Consider the following 21,573-nt stretch of genomic DNA (forward strand, 5'->3'; position numbering starts at 1 on the left):
TGTGAATGGCCAAATATTCTGTGCAAAATGCTCTGGAATATGTGTGCGCTATATAAATAACTGGTAATTAATAACTGGTAATACATTCTTCAGTGAGTCAGGAAGATTGCTACTACAGTATTTCAGTGAGTCTCCTGACATTCAGGGAGAGTTGGCAAATATGTATTATGTATAAATACAAAACATCTAAGTATAAACATAAACTCATAATAATAGAACATTTAGCCACTTGTTAACTTCACGTGAAACATCTATAGAAATGGGGCTATTTTTAAGAAGACATCTATGTCCTCTAGGCAAACAATACATGACTTGCTTTATATTTATCAATTCACTCTTAACTTATCTGAGAAAAAACACAGATACTAAAATATGAAGCCTATTTTTCTTTTCAAGAGACAAGGATTTCATATGTCCTGAGAACATGGCACGGCCTTGAAGTGGCCTGATGAAAAACAAATGATTTTCATTCCAAAACACGAATTATAGAAAAAACAAAACAAATAAAATATTGGGCCTGATTCGTGTTTGTAAGTAAAGCAACAACAAAAAAAAGTCAGTAACTGTCTGGAACAAACCATGTTGCAGTGCAAGGGGAGCAAATACAATTTTTTTTTTCTGTGCAGAGCAAATACTGGCTGCTTTTGCATGTAGCCCATAATTGTTAGACAGCTTTATTTTTACACTGAAATATAGATTTCAGTTTGAAAACATCCCACCTCTCTGCACATGTTATAGTTGCCCTAACTGGAGTTCAACATGGTTTTGCCCAGTTGCATTATTTTTTTGTTTTCCTTACAGTACAAACATGAGTCAGGCCATTTGATTGAAAGCTGACTAAATGCACTTTGATTTATTCGATAAATCCACAGCCAACAACTCTGCAGAGCTGTGATTCATGGGATCAGAGGGACATTCAGAGTATCTCCTGAATGTCAGGAGGTTGAGTATCCCATATCCAAATATTCCGAAAAACAGAATATTCCGAAATACGGAATTTTGTGAGTGAGAGTGAGATATTGAAACCTTTGTTTTCTGATTGCTTAATGTACACAAACTCTGTTTAATACAAAAAGTTATTAAAAATATTGTATTAAATGACCTTTAGGCTGTGTGTATAAGGTGTATATGAAACAAATGAATTGTGTGAATGTACACACACTTTGTTTAATGCACAAAGTTATTAAAAATATTGGCTAAAATGACCTTCAGGCTGAGTGTATAAGGTGCATATTAAACATTAATGCATTATGTGCTTAGACTTAGGTTCTATCGCCATGATATCTCATTATGGTATGCAATTATTCCAAAATACGGAAAAATCCGATATCCAAAATACTTCTGGTCCCAAGCATTTTGGATAAGGGATACTCAACCTGTATATATATATATATATATATATATATATATATATTGCATGTGTGTCTATCTTTACATTATTGTCACTTCTTTTCTAGGTGTCAAGTGCATCCAATTGGTACCTGAAAGAATACAATCGCAAAAAAGCAGAACACAAACTATATGAAGAAAGCAAAGTGAGATTAAACTTCCATCCACATAAGCCTGCTTACATTTACTTACAGGGGTTAAACCGATCATTTATATGAGTAAGTCCCTCAGCCTACCAGTATCCTCCTCATGATACCCTAGTGGAACTCCCAGAGACAATGGAGTCACCTGCTGGCACTAAGCCCTGAAGGTGCTCCTCCAGGCAGACATTAGGACTACATTTAATAAAAAAAGTTTTTGCATGATGGAGGCTGCTGTCAGGCAAAGATTGCGGACCTGCTTTGTACCTGCTATGGGAAGGGGTGGGCAGTGTGTAGGGTGACTGGGGGACACAAACTAGAGGTGTGGGGAAAAAGAGGCATGGGGAAAAAGTGACACATTTTGTGGCAAAACAATTGTAGCTGGTGTTGGTGAGAGGGTGCATTTCTACTGTTAGAAGTAATGTCAGCCACTAATATTAAACCTACTGGTGACTGCAACTTTGTGCGTTGTATGGTTGGTATGAGAAAACACAATGGAAGCTGGACACATGAATCTGTCAATGTAGAGATTTTAAGATGGCTGCTGGCAACCATGACTTGTTTTCACCATTTACCTTGGCTGAACCTCTATTCTCTTTTGGTAGTCAAAGACTTTTGCTTTTGTTCTGCCTTGTGTACTAATGTGTTTCCTTGCCAGCTTGCAGTAGCTGTGTGCTCAGTATTTTCCTTTAGCATTATGCTCACTGCTGGACACAGAGCCAAGCCATTTAGAGGTAGATTTATAAAACCTCCTAAAAAAAACAAGAAAAAAGGTGCTGGCTATAGCAACCAATCAGATTTTAGCTATTATGTATCTATAACATAAATGAATGGAATCTGTTTGGCTGCTGTGGGCAACACTTTCACTTTCCCCTTTAGCAAGTTTGATAAATTTTCCCCTTCATCCCCATGGTTGCAGATGTTGTGGCAGATGCTGCACCATCAAGGAAGCCACGGAGTTCACCAAAATAGCAAGAGCACAAACTGTTGAACTCCCTGGGTCTAGCTGCTGAACAAAGAGAGTTTACAGTAGATCCCCAAAAAATGTATTCTTGCTGTCATAACACTCCTTTGCATCACCTTGTAATTTCTTACTGCCTCCATACATTTTTTTCAACTGTTTTAATGGATTCTGATTTGTTAGAAGATGATTACTAAGGAGGTAGTCACAAAGCTGATCTAAAGAGGAGCCATCTGCACCTTTCATCCCCGTCAGTTATATTTTCATGGACATCATTATAATAAAAGAAAACATTAAAATGTACAATAATGGCTTATGGACTAAAGACACCCCCAATGTTCTATCACTCTCATGACATATAAGATAATGAGGCTCCATCAAGCAGTATTTTACAATTAATATTAAAAGTTAAAATGAATAAAGGCAGCTTTAAACATTATAGTAAACAGTGCTGTTTTTTATGTTTATGACTATCCAAGGCGGCAGCCCCATAAGCATTTCCTTGAGGCATATTGCCAAACCAGAATGTAAATGTGTACCTATGTGCAGGCTAGGCAGACAAAAAACTACAAATAGCCACATTGGCACATAAAAGAAATGTGCTCTGCATATTATGCAGTTAGTAAACAAGGCTTATGGGGTTGACAGATAATTTAAATATAGTTAATTAACATATTCTTGAAAAACTGTTCAGTTTGTGTTAATAGATTTGTAATTACAGGATGGAGTGTTCCTTGTGAGAGACAACATTCATGGTACATTTGATGAACCTTTCGTTTTATCAGTGTTCTACAATAATAAAGTGTACCACATCAAGATTCGTTACCTAGAAGACCGTCAACAATATGCTCTTGGGACAGGCCTCAGAGGAAACCATGTAAGTCAAGGAAAAAAAACTTTCACTAGTATATCACAATCATTGTGGCTGTTACTAGGCTCTGGCACCATGATCTCAGTCTCAATCCCCTATCACAATCAAAATGTTTTTGCAAACAGTTTTTTTCTTTTTGTTTTATAAAACACTGAATGATTTTTTTTCTAAATTGTAGTTTTATGTTCTTCATGCAAAATGTTATAAAAAAAAATAATGAGGTGAATATTTTCCATTTCACATATTTAATCTGATTTTGTATAATTTATTAGCTTATTAATTAGTTTTCCTCTAGCTAGTTTTTATGTATATTTTATCCAGTACATGACTTAAGCTAATGGTACTAATTAAGATCCTGCCATAATTGGGGTGACTAGACTAGACAATTCCAGCAGTTCAGTGGTCCAACCAATGTGAGGAAGCTTACAGAGCTATATTTAGTGCATTCATACAATTACTACACACAGTGATCGTGGTCATCAACTGACTGCTTTTTTGTTGGAAATATTTTTTTAAAATTAAGAGTTTTAGACACACTGTCACGCCAATGGGTCTGTTTGTACTTGGAGTGCCAGGACTAGTGGCTGTGTGTAGAAACAAGGTGGTTTAATAAAGTTACTTTGCATATATAGAAACTGTGGCTGGGAACTATACAGAAACAAGAAAGTCTGTTGAGCTAGTAGCACTGGATCTGGAGCTGGACACTGGACCGGGATGAAACCAGATAGCTGGCTGCAGAACTAGGCAGAGTAAAGATGAGAAGACTGTAGGAGACAAGAATGGCATCAAGAGATACAACGTTTTACTTGCCATTTGCCTGGGCACCTGGAAGTCCTATTGTGCCAGCTGTGCTCTGATCAGATACGAAGATCACATGAGCAGAATCTGTATAAATAGGTGACTGAGGCCAACATGGCAGGGACCATGTCTCAGCTTTGGCAGGAAACCTGGCTTGTGGATGAGTCAGGTATAGCCATGCATACAGGCCTGACTCTGACAGAGGATAGCAGAGAGAGACAGCCGTGATACAGGTACTTGGTGAAAATGGTCTGGAGTGTGACAGTACCACCAATCTTGAGGGTGTACTCTGATCAGCCCTTAACTTTCAAAGGGAACTTAACATGGAAGTTATGGATTAATCATGAAGCATGAACATCTGATGCATTTACCCATGGCCATTCTTCAGGTCCATAACCTTTCCAATCAGATATTGGAGTTTTCCATAATGCATATGAGAGTCCAATATTTTCTCTACCTTGTATTCCACTTCCCAGTGAGTATGGACTGAGGAGTCTTAGGAGAAGAGGTTTGGAATTTATTTTACACCAAAAGCTTCAGTAACTATATATTAAAAGAGTTTGGAATCCGAAGATATGAAGGAAGCTTGAGCTCGTAATCCACTGGGTTGATGACACCTTTCTTAAGGCTAAACTTCTTGTAACTGGCTGAAGCTTTCTGTAGAGAAAAATGGATTTGCTTCCAAATTTTACTGAAGTTCCCAATAGTTGAACCACCCTCCAGATCATCATAAGGAGGAAGCAGTTGTAATTCCAGAACCCTTGGATGCAACCTGTAGACAGAATATAATAGAATGGTGTAAATTCAAAAGATAAGTGATAAAGATAGAGAACTCTGCCCAGTAAAGAAGGCATTTCAAGTCATCCTGAGATTTTGAGATAATGAAAAGAAAGAGGAAGGTATCAAGCCTTGGTTTACTCTTTCCGTCTAACCATATGTTTTTGGATGGTAAGCTGACGAAAACTTGAGGTACATTTGAAGAGCTAAACATAATGATCACCAGAAATCTATATTTTCAGATGGCAAACCATGGAACCCGAAGATCTCTTGTATGAAGGGCTATGCACGTTTTGGTGTTGAAGGCAGACAGGCAAGAGGAATGAAATGTGCCATTTTCAAGAAGAAACCCACCAGGACCCAAATCATATTGCATCCCTTGGACTCCAGCAATTCTGTAATAAAGTTCATTGATAGATACACCAAGGACGATGGGGTAAAGATAAAGGTATGAGTTGTCCTGTGGGAGAATGGTGAGGTGTTTTGTGGTGAGCACACTGGACAAGATTCAATGAACTCTTGAGTCTTGGGGAGATGGCCACCAGTAAGATCTGCCAATAAATTTGACGTTCTTCTGGACCCCAGTATGACCTGTAAATTTAGAGATGTGGGCCCATTTGAGCAGTTTCATTTGAAGCCCTGCACTAACAAATGTCTTTCCAGGAGGAGGAGTAGCTAAGAGCAAAAGACACAGGGTTGTTGATGGGACCCATACGTCTTCATCTCATAACATTGAACGAGATAAGCCATCTGCCTTTTTTTTTTTGGACCGCTGGTCGATAGGACACTTTTAAAACAAATATGGAGAAAAACAATACCCATCTGACTTGTCTGGGATTTAAACACTGGGCAGATTTGATATATAACAGGTTATGATCAGTGATGCAATATGAGTAGAAAAGTTCTTAATTAATTTCCTGTAATAGTTGGCGAAACCCAGGAAGCCAACTGAGAATGGCTTCAAACTTTTATGGATCCATTCCTGAAAAAACATAATCCAGGAAGGCAATGGGGGGTACCGCAAAATAAATTTTTACAGTGTACAGTAGAGTTGATAAGATCACAGCTGGGAAATAACCTCCTCGATGTTAGAGCGATGTCATCCAAGTAAACAACAAACATCCTAAAAAGAAGGTCTCAAAATATTTCATTAATGAAGCGCTGAAACAATGCTGGGGCATTACTCAGACCAAATTCATTCCAAGCTACTCGTAGTGCCCATCGCAAGTGTTGAATGCTATCTTCCACTCAAACCCTTCTAATATACAGATAAGGATATAGGCACCCCTGAGGTCTAACTTGGTGAAAATAATTTCCCCCTCTCAACTTGTCAAACAGCTCAGTAATAAGTGGCAATGGGTAACAATTCTTGATGGTGATTTTGTTGAGACCTCAATAGTCTTTAGAGGGCCTAAGCAACTAGTACACTATTTGTGAACTAAAACACAAAATTAAGGAAAAAGTATCACAATGAATAAACAAATAGCAAAGTTGAAGGAAAAAGTAGCAGTCCATTTAAGATGGCAATACAGTTTTGATACGAAGTGACCCTTGCCATGCATCACAATACTTAATCTGTGACTGTCACGACACGCCGGCCGATTTCCCAGACACCTCAATCTGAAAATCACCACCAATGACTTATGGTTACCTCAGCACATGTGGTTAATGAAAACCTGGTTACTGCCACCAGCAGAGGAACCCCAAAACATCAATGTATGGATACCAGACAGTCCTTTGACGCTATCTGCATCACTTAAACTTCGGTACATAGCTTGGGGGACACAGGCTCACAGATTCACCAAGGGACACGGAGAATATGCTAGAATTACCTTTTATTTTAAACAAAATTGTCGAAGGTAACAGTATACAAATGATTATAAACAGAAATACAGTTCATATAAATCTCAAATGAAAAAAAAAGGAAAAAAATATGGAGAACCTAGGGGGTCATTCAAACCTGATCACACGCTAGGATTTTTCTCTGCACTGCGATCTGGCCAGAACTGTGCATGCGTATGCACCACGATGCACAGGCGCATCATACGGGTACAAAGCAGATTGTTGTTGAGCAATGGATTTTATGAAGAATCCATTCGCATAGCCGATCGCAAGGAGATTGACAGAAAGCGGACGTTTGTAGGTGTCAACAGACCATTTTCTGGGAGTGTTTGGAAAACGCAGGTGTGTCCAAGCGTTTGCAGGGTGGGGGTCTGACGTCAATTCCGGGCAAGAACAGGCTGAAGTGATTGCAGCGGCTGAGTAAGTTCTGAGCTACTCAGAAACTGCACAAAACTTTTTTGTACCACTCGGCAGCACATGTGATCGCACACATGCAAAGCAAACATACACTCCCCTATAGGCGGCGACTATCTGATCGCAGCGCTGCAAAAAATAGCTAGCGAGTGATCAACTCAGAATGACCCCCCTAGCACTTACATTAAAGTACTTAGATGATGCTTTTGTGAGGGACTTCACAAAGGAGTTTCAAGTCTCATCTCTCAGTATGCAACTGAATCCCTAAGAGACAATGAGCTCTGAGCATTGAGGGACACTGGTACTTATTACAGCTTCACTCCTCCCTCCCACCTTTCTGCTTTTTAACTAGCTCAATGCTGGGCACTGGACATGTCAGGGGTAACGTGCTTCCTCCACATAGCTGTCTTACAAAAAGATTGGGGAGGGGGAAGTTGTGCTAATTTATTATTTCTGGCTCAGTGTGACCAGGTCTGTTTGGTTTGAGGACTGAATGTTGCAGTCTTCCATCCCGCAAACATTTATGACTGGTACAAGTGATCACTATCTATCCCCTGAACATAAATATCTCTTTCTCCTATTTCATTCCCGGGGTCTGGATGCAAGATCATTATCCCCACCTATAACTTTGAAGGCATCAATTCTTCTCCCAGATCTACTGTATGCATGCGTAAGGTCATATACTGTATAGGACACATGCCATTGATCCATCTAGGTGAGATAAAACCATTTCTTTACATTCTGTTACAAGATACAATTCTAATATTACTGCTCTGCATGTAAATGTAACATCCCCATCACAGTGACCTTATGCCAATTCCTTTGCAACAAAAAAACTAATCATTAGTACATAGTTCACTATTTGTGAACCAAGCTGCAAAATTTAGAAAAACTTATCAAAATTGAGGAAAAGTATACCACATAGGAATCATACCAGTCATCTCTAACTATATGGCACAGACAGGCCCGGCGACAGAGAGGGTCAAAGGGGACACCCATCCCGGGCCCCGTCGTTGTGAGGGGCCCCAAGGTCCAGGCAGTGTAAATAATTATATATTGCTCCCGGCATCGCGGCAGCCACTGGCCGCCTGCTGTGTGGTTGCGTTTTTTTTTTTTAATTCAGCACACGTGCCCCCCCAGCCCTCCGGAGTCCTGTGTTCACTCTTCAGTGCCCCCAGCCCCCCCCCCCCCCCAGGTCACCTGTCATCCGTTCAGCCAGTCCCCGGCCATGCCGTGTGCTGTGCAGTGTACTGACGTTGCACCGCGCACCAGTCACACAGCAGGAAGCTCGTCCGGACCGCCCCTCCAGTGTCTCACCGCACGCGGCCTCCCTGTCTCTGCTGTGTGAGTGAGGAGCCGGACGGAGCGCCAAACAGGAGCGGCCCAGGACACAGTACTGCAGCGGGACTTGGGGAGGCGAGCCTGGTCAATGAGCGCCGCGGAGCCGGCGGCTGTGTCACTGTCAGTGTCAGTGTGTTGCTGCTGCAGCCTGCTGGTAAGGCTTTTATCACTTCATGCATCATGTATAGGGCTTTAGGATTGGTTTGGGGCGGAATGCAGGCGGGCACATTCTGCACATTCTGCACATTATGCATGCATCTGCATTCTGCACATATGGATGCATCTGCATGCATGCATGTGCATGTCAGATGAGAGCAGAATGTCTGTGCTGTGGTAGTGGACGTAGATAGGATCCCGGCGGCCGGAATCCTGGCTGTCAGCATACCGACGCCGGGATCCCGGCTGCCAGAATGCCGGCAGGCGGCCCAGGCATATCGGTGTCGGCATGCTGGGGGCAAGGGGGGTTGGGCCGGGGGGGGGGGGCACAGAGATGTCAGTGTACCGGGCCCCAAGATTTCTGTTGCCGGCCCTGGGCACAGAAGGGATAGATGCATAAGGGCAGATCTGTATTTTGAATCAGTACTGTTGGGTAGAGGGTTGCCTATCAATTAAAAATGCTAGATTCAACACTGGAGAGCCAGGAGATGGATTATTGTGTTGACTTTGCCTGTAGTTCACAAGAGCAAAGTAGGAATAGGCTTCTCAAAGGAGCAGAACAGGCTCCTTAGTAATCGTGATGGCTATTGAATCAGTTTGAATGCATTTCACATTATATATCATTACTATAAAGGAAAAATGTATAGTATTTACAACTATAATAACTACAATAGAGAAGCAGACAGAACATACTCATTAACACACATCTGTAAACTGATAAAAAAATAAACAGTAATACAGAATATTTAAATTTGTAATGCCAAAATATTTTGTATGTAATGGGGGAGAAAATAAAGGTTAAATGTGACGTACACATCAGTATTTAAGCAACACAAGCAAAACATGCACTTTTATCAATATATTTTTCCTAAATACAGTCTATAAAACAGTAAACCTCTTAACAGCTACAAAAAAGAGAAAAAAACAAAATTAAAAAACAAGCTCTCATTTTATTCTCATGAAACCTAGTTATAACCACATTCACTTTTACATTTTTTTTTTGTGTAGTTGCATCTCAAGTAGCAGCTAATGCTATGCAATGTATTATTTTCATTTTACTTAATGCAAAAACAGGAGGAGACATGTCAAGTCAAACTCTAAACTAGAATGTGCCAAAGAGAATGAAAGCTTTGGTGTTCAGGTTAATATAAGGAATATAAAAGGTCTGTTGATGTTAATTTTGTTTCAGGCTTCTGCACCGGGCAGTTTTATAATATTTAATAGTTTATTTTTTAACTTCCAAAAAATACTTTCATTGCTGAATAATCAATCTCTATGAAAAATGTAAAAATACATATAATTATGACATTTTGTTACATCTCATCTGAACAACAAAACCTTAACACTTTCTACTTGGTTTTGCACAGTATGTGCAATGTAAGATTATGGGCCAAATGTAAAAGAGTGAGAGTTTCAGAAAGTGAGAGATTTGGTAAGGTTTTGCAGTTTTTTTTAAAGTGGCAATCATTTACACAACAAGATCAACCTGGTTTTGCAGTGTAAATGATTGTGGCAATCATTGAAAAAAACCCTGAAAAACCTTACCAAATCTGTCACTTTCTGAAACTCTCACTCTTATTACATTTGGCTCCATTTGTTTCATTTACTTTATTATCATTATGATTGTTGTCACTCTTATAGTGAATAATATGAACAACAAGTAGAAATAATATACTTTACTTTAACAAGACACAATAGTCAATGTCCCACTGAAGTTTCCAATCTAATGTAAGATCACAAGCAAACACACACCAAGGGTCATTGAATTTTTTACAACCAAGGCAATCTAATTTGGGATAATCTACTCATCTAGATTAGATCACATGGGATTTTATTTTGTCCCCACAAGACACTTTTTTAATGCTATAAAAAGATTTATATTGTTGCTTATACCAGGAGACTTGTTTAGATATTTTTTTTTAAAATGCATGAATGTTACTTGTTTGTGTGCATCATAAGAGGGCCCAAATGTATTAAGCCTTAAAAAGTGATAAAGTGGAGACTGAGAGAGTGATAAATGACCAGCCAATCAGCTTCCTAACTGCCATGTTACAGGATGTGCTTGAAAAATTACAGTTGGGAGCTGACTGGCTGCTACTTTATCACTCTTTATCAGTCTCCACTTCATCACAAAAAATCATTTTAATATCTCTTACGTCCTAGAGGATACTGGGGTTCCATTTAGTACCATGGGAATAGACGGGTCCACTAGGAGCCATGGGCACTTTAAGAATTTGATAATGTTGGCTAGCTCCTCCCTCTATGCCCCTCCTACCAGACTCAGTTTAGAAAATGTGCCCGGAGGAGCCGGTCACGATTATGGAAGCTCCTGAAGAGTTTTCTGCATTTTTTTATGTTTGTTTTTTCAGGCAGGGCTGATTGGCACCAGCCTGCCTGCTTCGTGGGACTTGGGGGGGGAGGCCCAACCTCTTGAAGGGTTAATGGTCCTGTTCCCCGCTGACAGGACATTGAACTCCTGAGGGAACTATTCGCAAGTCCCACCACGGCGAGCGTACATTTCCGCAGCACGCCGCCACCCCTAACAGAGCAGAAGAAGAGTGGTGAGTACTAAGCCGGCGTCCCGACTAGTAGGTCACAGCCCATTATGGCAGCATGAGGGTACGGAGATGCACAGCTTCTAACCGGGGTGGATTGCGTCTCCAGACACAGTACACAGTACCTACACTGGCAAAAACAGCCTTAAGACGGTTTTCTCTCCATTTTAAGCAATAGATTACCACAGCCATTATAAAAAAAGCAGGAAGACTGCGCGCCATTGAAGGGGCAGGGCTCCACTATGAGAGGATCCAGCAGCTTACCAGCGCCATTTTCCCTCTGCAGTGGACACAGATACTGACTGACAGGGACTAGTGTGACTCCACATTACCCCAGCGGTACCAGGGGGTCATAGCAGGGGGGAAGCGATTATTACTGTACTAAGTACCCTATCAGGGTACTTAGTCTGTGACCCGGCTAAGCTTGGCATTAGCGATAAGGGCGCAGTGGGGGCTGGCTCCAAATTACTCTGTGTCTCCCTGAAGGGCTCTTTGTGGGTTAATTGTGCTTAACCTTTTCCTGTGTGCGTGCTGTCACATTTACATTGTCAGGCAAAGAGTGAGTTTCTTGTACAGCGGAGTGTTCATCTTCACCAGGGTGCTCACTACTGGGTACTCAGGGCAGTGCACCTTCCCAGCATCACGGGGCTGAACCGGAATGGGTTAATTCCATTAAGGGAATGATCTCAAATATTTCTACAAAGCTATCCCACAATGAGAGACGAAATACTTAAGACAGACTGTGGATGAGTTTATTAATAGAGACTCAGCCCCCAAACCAGCATCTCAATCCCCACCCAATTGTCCGCAAAAACGATCTCTGGCCCATATCATGCAGTCTGACTCTGACGCTGATGGGTCAGACATGGAGGAGGGTGAGGTGGATTTGGAGAGGGGGGATGCTACTCTGTCACAGGCAATAGAGGCTCTTATAGAGGCTATCAGAGATGTTCTGCAAATTCATGAAAAGGTGTCAGAGGAGTGTGAGGAATCTTATTTTAATGTAAAAAAATAAGTCCTCCGTCTTTCTTCCTGCGTCAAAGGAATTAAATACCCTATTTCAAGAACCGTGGGTTAATCCTGATAAGAAATTTCAAATCCCTAAAAAGTTTCTCTCATCTTTTCCTTTTCCTCTGGAGGATAGGAAAAATGGGAAAATCCACCGAAAGTGGATGCATCAGTCTCTAGGCTGTCACATAAAATTGTATTGCCTGTCCCTGGTGCAGCCTCCCTAAAAGATATGGCTGATCGTAAAATTGAGACTACACTCAAATCATTGTACACAGCTGCTGGAGTGGCCCAAAGACCCACTATTGCATGTGCGTGGATCACAAAAGTCATTGCTAAATAGTCAGGTAACCTAATTGAGGGGTTAGATTCCTTGTCTAGTGGGATGTTGTTTTACTCCTGCAGCATATACAGGACTCTGCGAACTTTATGGTGGAAGCCATAAAAGAGATTGGTTTGCTTAATACACGCACCACCGCTATGGCAATATCAGCACACAGGGGCTTGTGGCTATGCCAGTGGACTGCTGATGGGGACTCCAGGAAAGGTGTGGAATGCCTACCATTCACAGGAGAGGCCTTGTATGGAGACAAACTAGACAAATGGATCTCCAAAACTACTGTGGGTAGGTCTACGTATCTTCGTTCCACACCTCCCCCGGCCAGGAAAGCTTATTAAGCTTCAAATTTACAGTCCTTTCGGACAGCCAGTCCTTTCGAAAAGAGCTCAGGTTCTGCTTCCTCAAAGCCTTCAGCATGACTGTGGACCGCGAGGCCTGGAGGTCTGTCAGGTGGGAGCACAACTACAATTCTTCAGTCACATCTGGTCAAATTCGTGCCAGGATCCCTGGGTAAAAGATCTTATTTCCCAGGGCTACAGACTGGAGTTACAAGTGCTCCCACCTCACAAATTCTTCAAATCAGGTTTACCAGCTTCACAAGAGGCAAGTATAACTTTACAGAAGGCCATCCAAAAACTGTTACAGACTCAAGTCATTGTTCCAGTTCCACCTCATTTACACAACAAGGGGTACTATTCCAACTTGTTTGTAGTACCAAAACCGGACCAATTCTGAACCTCAAGTCCTTGAACCTATTCTGAAGAGTGTTCAAGTTCAAGATGGAGTCTCTGAGAGCGGTGATCTCAGGTCTAGAGGAAGGGGAATTCCTTGAGTCTCTGGATATCAAGGATGCGTACCTTCACATTCTGATCTGGCCGCCTCACCAGGCTTATATACGATTTGCAGGACTGTCACTACCAGTTCCAGGCCCTGCCATTTGGACTCTCCATCTTACCGAGGGTGTTCACCAAAGTTATGGCAGAGATGATGTTTATACTCCACAAGCAAGGAGTGAACATAATTCCGTACCTTGACGATCTTCTGATAAAGGCATCATCCAGGGAGAGGTTGTGGACAGCATTGGCCTCTCAACCAAACTTTTCCAGGATCATGGGTGGATTCTGAACCTTCCAAAATCTCACCTAGAGCCAACATGGTGGCTCCCTTTCCTGGGAATGATACTGGACACATAGTCGCAGAAAGTGTTCCTTTCCATTGGAAAAGGCATTGGTAATCCAGTCGATGGTTCGGGATGTCCTGAAGCCAACCCGGATATCGGTGCATCTATGCATTTGCCTTCTGGGGAAAATGGTGGCTTCTTACGAGGCGCTTCAATACGGAAGGTTTCACGCAAGACCCTTCCAGCTCGATCTATTGGACAAATGGACCGGATCACATCTTCACATGCACCAGAGGATTCGTCTGTCGCCAAAAGCCAGGATCTCCCTTCTATGGTGGCTATAGACCTCACACCTCGTCGAGTTTTGGAGGTTTGGAATTCAGGACTGGATCCTGTTAACCATGGATGCAAGCCTCTGAGGTTGAGGAGCAGTCACCCAGGGGGTGCAGTTTTAAGGAAGATGGTCAAGTCAGGAAATTATCCTTCCAATCAACATTCTGGTTCTCAGGGCCATATACAATGCCCTTCTGCAGGCCTCTTATCTTCTTCAGGATCAGGCCATTCAAGTCTAATCTGACAATGTAATGGCAGTGACGTACATAAACCAACAGGGTGGAACGAAAAACAAAGCAGCAATGTTAGAGGTGTCAAGAATTCTCTGGGCATAAAAAAACACTGTGGCATTGTCAGCGGTCTTCATTCCAGGAGTAGACAACTGGGAAGCAGACTTCCTCAGCAGACATGACCTGCACTTGGGGGAGTGGGGCCTTCACCCGGAAGTGTTCAGGTGCTTGACACATCGAAGGGGATATCCACAAATCGAGATGATGGCCTCTAGCCTCAACAAGAAGCTCAAGCGGTATTGTTCCAGGTTGATAGACCCACAGGCAGTGGCGGTAGATGGTCTGATGGCTCCATGGGTCTATCAGATAGTGTACGTGTTTCCTCCACTTCCTCTGATCCCAAGAACTCTCAAAAGAATAAAAAGGGAAAAGGTTCAAGCAATACTCATTGCTGCGGTCTGGCCAAGAAGGGCCTGGTATGCGGATATTCTGGAGATGCTCCTCGAAGATCCGTGGCCTCTACCTCTTCGCGAGGATCTTCTGCAACAGGGCCTGTTCGTCTATCAGGACTTACCGTGGCTACGTTTGATGGCATGGAAGTTGAATGACTGATTATAGCCAGAAGAGGGATCCCTAACAAAGTTATCCTGATTATGATCGAAGCCAGGAAGGGGGTAACGTCTAAACATTACCACCATATTTGGAAGAAATACGTCTTTTGGTGTGAGAGCAGAGCTTATTCTGATGTTTCCTGCTTTTTCTGCAGTCGGGTGTGGATGTTGGCCTACGTCTGGGCTCCATAAAAGTCCATATTTCGGCCTTGTCAATTTTCTTTCAGAAACAATTGACTTCTCTCCCTGAGGTCCAGATGTTTTTGAAAGGTGTTCTGCGCATCCAACCTCCCTTTGTGCTTCCCACGGCACCTTGGGATATCAAGTTGGTGCTGCAGTTCCTCCAATCGGACTGCTCTGAACCATTACAGGAGGTGGACGTACTGTAAAATATCTTTCATGGAAGTCCGTCACACTGTTGGCCTTGGCTTCAGCAAGATGTGTGTCGGATCTGGGGGCTTTGTCTCACAAGAGCCCCTATTTAAATTTCCATGAGAACAGAGCTGAACTCAGAACTCATCAGCAATTTCTTCCGAAAGTGGTGTCTGCGTTTCACATCAACCAACCTATTGTGATTCCGGTTATCACCGCCACTTCCGCTACTTCAAAATCTTTGGATGTTGTGAGGGCTTTGAAGGTGTACGTAAAGAGGACAGCTCGTCACAGGAAATCCGACTCGCTGTTCATTCTATATGATCTCAATAAAATTGGGTGGCCTGCTTCAAAGCAGACAATTGCATGCTGGATCAGGCTCACTATCCAGCATGCTTATTCCATGGGAGGGTTGCCAGTTCCAAAATCTGTACAGGCCCACTCTACTAGGTCAGTGGGTTCTTCCTGGGTGGATGCCCGGGGTGTCTCGGCTTTACAGCTCTGCCGAGCGGCTGCTTGGTCTGGTTCGAACATGTTTGCTAAGTTCTACAAGTTCGATACTTTGGCCTCTGAGGACTTTCAGTTTTGGTCAATCAGTTCTGCAGGAACCTCAGCACTCTCCCACCCAGTTTCAGAGCTTTGGTACATCCCCATTATACTAAATGGACCCCAGTATCCTCTAGGATGTAAGAGAAAATAGGATTTTAATTACCTACCGGTAAATCCTTTTCTCGTAGTCCGTAGAGGATACTGGGCGCCTGCCTGGTGCTTCATTCTTCCTGCACTGTTACTTGGTTAAGTATTGTTGGTTCAGCTGTTGCTGCTCCTGTTTAAAGTTGGGTTAGCATAGCTTTCCTCTGTATGTGTGTGCTGGATCGGAATCTCACCACTATCTTTATCTATCCTTCTCTCAAAGTACGTCCGTATCCTCAGGCACAGTTTCCTAGACTGAGTCTGGTAGGAGGGGCATAGAGGGAGGAGCCAGCCCACACTATCAAATTCTTAAAGTGCCCATGACTCCTAGTGGACCCATCTATACCCATGGTACTAAATGGAACCCCAGTATCCTCTACGGACTACTAAAAAAGGATTTACCGGTATGTAATTAAAATCCTATTATTGTACTACTGGCTAAAATGTTTATATTACATTACAGAGAATGGGCAGTTGACCCCCACCTGCCATCTACAGGAACATGACATTTTATATCTAAAAATCTTACAAAGTAAACAAAAATTAGCAGTTTAACTCAGCGCTCACATACATTCTTCTACTATTTCAATAGTTTACATTAAGTACTTTATGGGCATGGTTCAGAGCTGCACAGAATACCAATGTCCATTTACATGTAGTTACATGTAGTTGAATGATTATTTGCAACTGCACATGTGCAAAAAATTATGAAAAACACCCTTAACTCATGTGTTACACAGAATGTTGTGATCACTCAGATGGTATCAGGTGGCAGAAAAGTGATGGGGGATCCTGGGCTGTGACTGGTAGGTGGCTACTAATGCCAGCACAACTGGACTGTTCAGTGGGCCTTATTATGGGAGTAAAGCAGGCATGTCAATGCAAATGGCTGCATTCACAGATATGCAGCCACAAGCATAGGAGGCCATACCAGAAGGAAAAACTGCACCTGCCACAGGTCTGGTCCAATTTACAATGTCACGCCCAATAGTGGTGTATTAGAACATACCAATCAGCATTACATCATGCACAGGAGCTAAAAGTGGGATCCTCAGTCCTTGAACATTCAGCTGCACAGATGCACAAGGGGAAGGAGTTTTTAGGACATTTGTAAAAACTCACTGACGGGAAGAGTCGGTCCCTATGTCTGTATGTTGCTAGTATATCAGTAAACTAATTTAATGTCACTAAAGCCAAGGCTCTTTATATAGGAAAGTTACGCTAAAATACAAAATGATTAGAGTGAAGGAATTTCAGATATTTGAGATTCCATGCCACCATACTGTAGCTTGTTCAATAGAAGTAGATTTATATTTCAATTCTTGATGCTAACATTCTGTGGATAACACTGCAACTAAATAAACATGTTAATAAAAAATAAAAACACAGAGCATTATAGAAAATGAACAACAAATTGTAACCTTCAGATTAAAAAAAAAGATACATATAAGAATTGCAATGATCACTTTTCTTTAAATATTTATGCAGACATTAGCGGTTGAGTACAAGGATTATAGTGCCAACATACCCAATAGACATTAACAGCTAGGAAGACAAAATAGTAATAGGTCCTTATTAAAATTGTATTAAAATATGTTTATATTTTACAGATACAGATTAATTCATTTTTTTTTTTTCCAGAAATTCAGTTCTGTGGAGGAAATGATTAAATTCCATAAGGAATTACCCCTGTTTCTTGTTGATGGAAAAAGCAGAAGACATTTTCAAGGTCAGCAATGTTTTCTAACTCGACCACCTATTCTGACTAACTAGAAGTCATCACAGACTCTTCAAATGAATATACAATTAATAATGTTAAATCAATTAAATCGAATAAATATAATGCATAAGTAGAATGAGTGTCTTGATTTTTAATAGTTACTTCACGGTTATTGAGAATTGTAGTTTGGCCACTGTTGCATTTAATGTATTTATTTTCAGACAATATATTTTTTACGGTTTAGACAATATGTCAACATGTATTATTACTTTAGCTTTTCTAAATGTATAGAAATGTGAAATGGAAACAAATTTTAGACAATTAAAACATTTTGCTTTTAAAGCCCAGTTTTCTAGAAGTGTTCGATTCTGGATGACTATAATTTTATAAATTGATCCAAACAATATTTTTGTTGCAGACACAAGCACCACAAGTCACTCACTATAAATAAATACAATTTGTATTTGTTGAATGAGAAGTGCATAAAAATAGTTTTGGAATTTAAGCGATAATAATTAACTAACCAAACGCATTTAAATTGCAAGCTTTCAAGAGTACTGCTCTCTTATCAGCAATGATACTATCTGAAATGCTAGATCTTTGTGGGATTGAAATGCAAACTCCTGGTTCATTTCATACATACAGTAGGCGTGAGGTGAAGACTACATGAGGATAAGATTCTTTTGAAGTGTTAATCAGTCTTTGCTCAGTAGTTTATGGGGAAGCACATCTCCAAACCAAAGAAAAACTATACAGTACTTTAATTGTTAATGACGTATCTCTCTAGGCCACATTAAAGGGTTCTGAATTTTTGCATGAATGTATATCCCCATTTCTTCCAGTGTTTCTGCGTCTGAGTTCCCACAAACACAGCCATCCTCAGGTCATCTGCGGTATCGCTATAGCTGCAGAAAACTTGTATTTTATGATCATCTGGTTTGCAATTATTAGCTGAAACTTTGTAGATTAATTAGTCATCCTAGTTTGCCCAGTTTCTCCTCCTGCAATTATTATGACTGACTTCTCTGGGGAATAAAGGGGGTTTTAATTAAATCCAAACACACAATTCTCATGAATTACTTTGTGCTGTTTAACACTGTGATTACTATATATTGCTCTATCCATGCCCACATCAAAGTGGAAAAAGAAGATGAACAATATCAAAAGTTGTCCTGACACTAGTCAAAATAGTAAGACATTTTAGAGACCAAATTCACAAAAGTGAAGTTAAGTAACAATTGCTGTTATTAATGTCCAATTTTTCTTCAAACATCAAAAGTAATATTTAGACCATTTCAGTCAGCATGATGAAAGGACATTAAAAACCACAATAACGCAGTTCACCTAAAAAATAATAATTTGTGAATGCCTTTTTAAGTGAATTCTTCTGTGTACTTATAATCAATAATAAAATATATTTACTTTAAATTTGGCTAGTCTACATTATTTATGAATAATACCAATAACATTGAAAACAGGATATTTAAATACAAATGTTACCAAGTTTTATTTTGTTTTTTTTTGCTGCTTAAATTTGGAAGCTCTTTCTGCTAGTCCGTTAATTCTCACCAGGTTTTTTATATACTACTGAGGAAAACTTGCTGAGCCATAGAAAACTCATTTTCCAGCACAGTGAGAGCAATGGAGCCCATGAGGAGGCTAGAGTGATAACAAATGCAGCGTTAAGATTAAATAACGTTTGTGCCAACAGAAAACATGTCAACCTTTGTGCAAAATGTTATCAATAGAAAAAAATTTAATGGAAATTTACCCAAATACAGTAGGTCTATAAATTAATTTTTATTAAACACATCTATAACAAAAATCTTAATTTGTATTTTATTTCTCAAGCTTCTTTCAGGATTAAGATTACGTAAATTAGTTAATGCTCACCCTTTACAACAAAAAATTGTATCCAATATAATGTTTTGTAGATATCTACATTAACTAGTGTAAAAAAGTTACACACTCTCTCTCTCTCTCTCTCTCTCTCTCTCTCTCTCTCTCTCTCTCTCTCTCTCTCTCTCTCTCTATATATATATATATATATATATATATATATATATATATATATACACACACATATATACATATAGGGCCATAGAGGGAATCGAAGCCACAATCTATCTATATATAGAGAGAGCGAGAGACAACTTGTGGCTTCGATTCCCTCCATGGCCCTGTGTGTAGTTTGTATATTCTCCCTTTACTTGCATGGCTTTCCTCTGGGTACTCTGATTTCCGCCAACAATCCAAAAATGTACTGGTAGGTTAATTAGCTTCCAACAAAATTAACCCTAGCGTGAATGTGTGTGCTTGTACATATGGTAGGGAATATAGATTGTAAACTCCACTGGGGCAGGGACTGATGTGAATGGCCAAATATTCTCTGTAAAGAACAGTGGAATGTGTGTGCGCGCTCTATAAATAACTGGTGGTAATAAAAATAATAATAAAAAATAAAAAAAAGACACTACATAAAAAGGAATGTTGTATATTTCTTTATATATATATATATATATATTTGAATTGAAAAGGGGAAGGGTAAATTGATTCTTTTTTCGCCTTACCTCCTTCTCTTTCCTTAATATGGTCTAGGACATGTAATACTATTTAAACAAACTGTCGCTCCTTTTACCTTTAATGAATTATTATTAAAATAAGTTTTAGCTAAAGGTCATAAAACCAAACTATTTAAAAAGTGTGCCCCTATAAAGCCTTCTTTTTGTTCATAAACACAGAAGTTTCATATCGGAGTCTAGGGAGCACCACCAACCCTGAATTTTTCCTATTAAAGGTCATCAATGACACAAAGAGATTAATATAAATAATTATAAATCCTACTTTTCACTGAAGCCACCATTGGCTGACTGGGACTTGGGAGAAGTTTCTGGTGCAGACACAATCCCCTTTTCTTCATCGGGGTCCATTGTCTTCACAGGTTTAACCTTGGGTATGCTGATGGGGACCAGAACTGGCACTGAACAGCTAAGCTTGTGAGCCTCCCAGGATGCACTGGGCTCCTCTCCCTTCATACCCAAACCCATGCTCAGGCACTTGTTTCTTACAGTGACAGCAGGAGCTGGTCACCACTGAACAGGGGCTGCAGCATGCAGCCAAAACTTTTTAACTTTTTCTTTTCTGAGCATTCAGCATCTGTCAGTACTAGGGACGCCATCATTGATGCTCCTACACCCCCTCTGTGCCGCGACATGAGTGGGTCTGTGATATCAGCGGAACCCCTGGCTCAATTCTACTAGCACAGGAGACACAAGGGACACCCAAGGGACTGCACCAGACAAGGGACAGATAAGGTGGGTTCCCGCTTCCAGGACCCACACACTGCGAGTCCTTATGCCACCAATCCTGGTAAATGGAACGGCGGCACTGATGTGCTCCCGGACTATGAAGTGCCTCCGCGGCCGCTCTAGACCACCAGGGCTTAATGTACACTGGTGCTGGGGACCTAGTACAGGCCAACCGGTGGAAGTCAGCATAGTGGAAGTCAGGGCTTCCCCAGTTCCACTGCGGTCTTCCCACCCTGGGCTACTCCTGTCACCCTCCTTCACAGAGGACGCTGGCCAGCCATAGCTGATGCTCTGCAGGTCTCAGGAGTGTAGGGCTGTGTCTCCCTGTATACTTCACCTCATCACAGGTTGTATACAGCGCTGCATCCTTCCAACCTTTTCCACATAGCTGTATAGTTGATATCGGTGGCCACTGCAGTTAAGCTTGTATTTCTGAATTGTATGTGACTGATGCTAGTGCTGCTGTTTGAACTGTTCTGTTTTCTACTTTGTATAGTATATTGCCGTCCCTGTACTTTTCCTTTTCTTCAGTGACCCTTAAATACTGGTGTGTTTTGGGTTTACTCTGCCACGCATTACATTGTTTTTGTGAGG

At 41.0% G+C, this 21,573-nt stretch overlaps 1 protein-coding gene across 6 annotated transcripts in view; it reads left to right on the plus strand.

Annotated features, from left to right (window-relative positions):
- The window catches only part of CLNK (cytokine dependent hematopoietic cell linker), a 411,995-nt gene that overhangs the window by 333,700 nt on the left and 56,722 nt on the right, over nt 1-21,573 (plus strand). For 3 of the 6 annotated variants that reach the window (XM_063923023.1, XM_063923052.1, XM_063923041.1), the window contains 3 exons: nt 1,458-1,535; nt 3,212-3,367; nt 17,593-17,807. In XM_063923023.1, coding sequence (XP_063779093.1) covers nt 1,458-1,535; nt 3,212-3,367; nt 17,593-17,724 — 366 coding nt within the window. In that variant the 3' untranslated portion in view covers nt 17,725-17,807. Of the gene's footprint in view, nt 1-1,457; nt 1,608-3,211; nt 3,368-5,178; nt 5,385-17,592; nt 17,808-21,573 lie in introns of those variants that run through there. The other 3 variants (XR_010177777.1, XM_063923032.1, XM_063923060.1) reach the window with 3 other exon arrangements.

The sequence above is a fragment of the Pseudophryne corroboree genome, chromosome 1 (genome assembly GCF_028390025.1).
Source record: "Pseudophryne corroboree isolate aPseCor3 chromosome 1, aPseCor3.hap2, whole genome shotgun sequence".
NCBI classification, from domain to species: Eukaryota; Metazoa; Chordata; class Amphibia; order Anura; family Myobatrachidae; genus Pseudophryne; species Pseudophryne corroboree.